The sequence below is a fragment of the Chiloscyllium plagiosum genome, chromosome 14 (genome assembly GCF_004010195.1).
Source record: "Chiloscyllium plagiosum isolate BGI_BamShark_2017 chromosome 14, ASM401019v2, whole genome shotgun sequence".
NCBI classification, from domain to species: Eukaryota; Metazoa; Chordata; class Chondrichthyes; order Orectolobiformes; family Hemiscylliidae; genus Chiloscyllium; species Chiloscyllium plagiosum.
The window spans coordinates 76,650,525-76,652,361 of record NC_057723.1 but is presented as its reverse complement, the minus strand read 5'-3'; the positions used below and the strand labels follow the sequence as shown (position 1 = coordinate 76,652,361).

The 1,837-nt window shown below is 41.4% G+C and overlaps 1 protein-coding gene across 2 annotated transcripts in view; it reads left to right on the top strand.

Moving 5' to 3' along the window:
- The first annotated feature begins 655 nt into the window (after positions 1 to 655).
- LOC122556815 (hepatitis A virus cellular receptor 1 homolog) overlaps positions 656 to 1,837 on the top strand; it is a 39,174-nt gene continuing 37,992 nt past the window's right edge. For both annotated transcript variants that reach the window (XM_043704020.1, XM_043704019.1), the window contains exon 1: positions 656 to 754. In XM_043704020.1, coding sequence (XP_043559955.1) covers positions 703 to 754 — 52 coding nt within the window. In that variant the 5' untranslated portion in view covers positions 656 to 702. The remainder of the gene's footprint in view (positions 755 to 1,837) is intronic.

Genomic DNA, 1,837 nt, shown 5'->3' with positions numbered 1-1,837 from the left:
CAGAAGACAAGTGTATTGGAGACCACTAATGCAATCAGGGGAGGTGCTTGAGGGACTCACTTGTTTTTCAAAGGGTTTCAAATTTGAGATATAGTATTGTACATTGGTCTTCCCCTTTGGGAATTACCTGACAGATAACTCGCTCTGTTCAACAATTGTTTCGTTACCAATTCTCCCCAATTTACTGTTGTACTCTTCAGTGAAAGTTGGCCTTTTGAAAATCTGTACATTCTCAAGCAGCTATCCCATGATGCCATTTTCCATGAGCTTTGAAATGGACATATTAATGAGTGGGCCCCTGAAAATACAAGGGGCTCACATTTTCTGAGTGTTGGTGGTTGCATGTTTGAGCTCAGTGATGCAAATTTAGCAGAACTGACCTTTCAGAGATTTTCCAACAGACCCAAACTGAAACTTCACCATACAGAGATGAGATTTTCTCAAAATAAACTTGTGATGAAAATTAATTTTGTGTCCATTGTGTATCAGTAGTAAAGCCAATGCAGGAAATATTTGAATGAAGCTGCCTGCTTCATTTCATGGGGTTATACATTACTGGAAGCACAACTCATGAATGTATAAAGGAAACTCTCACCACTGATGTCGGTGAAAACTGGAACTGGAAACAGAAAGTTTAACTCTGACCACACAATTCTGCAGCAGCTGTAACTCAGATAGTTCCGGTCTGCAGTGTCCAGCACAATGTCTAATACTGGGTGTGTGGCTCATTTATCTGCACTACTTGTGATTTTAGGTAAGTTTGTGAATTTAAAAATTGAGTTCATACATTGTTTATTATATTAACACAAATTCTTCTTGTACCAAGGACAAAGTGTTTCTGTGTGTGACTGACTGCATTTTGAGAGGATACAGTCCAATTTTACCAGAGACTGTGTGGGTGAGGTTACAAGATTAAATAACAAGGGCTTGGCTGCAGAGACTACATTTTGTATTCCTTTCAGTTTAGAATGTTGGATGACTTACTGAAGGCTTTTAAATAGATAAAGGAACTCAAAACTAAAGATAGAAAAAATATTCTCTATAGTGCAGAGTTCAGGACAAATGGGCCCAATCTTAAATAGATAAAGGAACTCAAAACTAAAGATAGAAAAACTATCTCTCCTGTGGGGAGTTCAGGACAATTGGGCCCAATCTTAAATTAGGGAAAACCCACTTAGGGATGAGCACAGCAGGAACTACATCACAAGTAAGTGCAGTAAAAATCTGGAAGCATCTCTCTGGATCTGGGCTCAATAAAAATGGATTGATTTTTGTTCATTGGAATTATGGAAGCATTGGAAGCAAACGTGGTTAAGTGGAATTATACTGCAGATCAGTCTCAATCTACAGTAATTAAATGCTGGAACAGACTTAATGACAGAATGTTCTTGTGTTATAATATCACTGTTCCAGTGATACATATTAATGGTTAGTGACTGGTTGATTATTGAATATGTGAATACAGAAGAACCTCGATTATCTGAATGAGATGGGTGGGCACTATTTTGTTTGGATAACCGATTATTCGGTTAATCGATTAAATACCTTTCCTCTGGGTCTCAGAGTTTTTTAAGTTCGCTCCCCATTCAGAGACTAGTCAGCAGCACAGTGCATGTGAGCCCCCGCGCCCACCACACCCCATCCAAAACCACCCTCACCCGCACCGTGCAGGCTCCCCAACTCCGTCTTACTCTGCCCCTGCCCGTGTCATCCAAAACAGCTGCTACTCCCCCGTCCAAAACTGCCCCCTGCCCATTCCCCCACCCCATCCAAAACTGCCCCCTGCCCATTCCCCCACCCCGTCCAAAGCCGTCCCTTGCCCATTCCCCCACCCTGT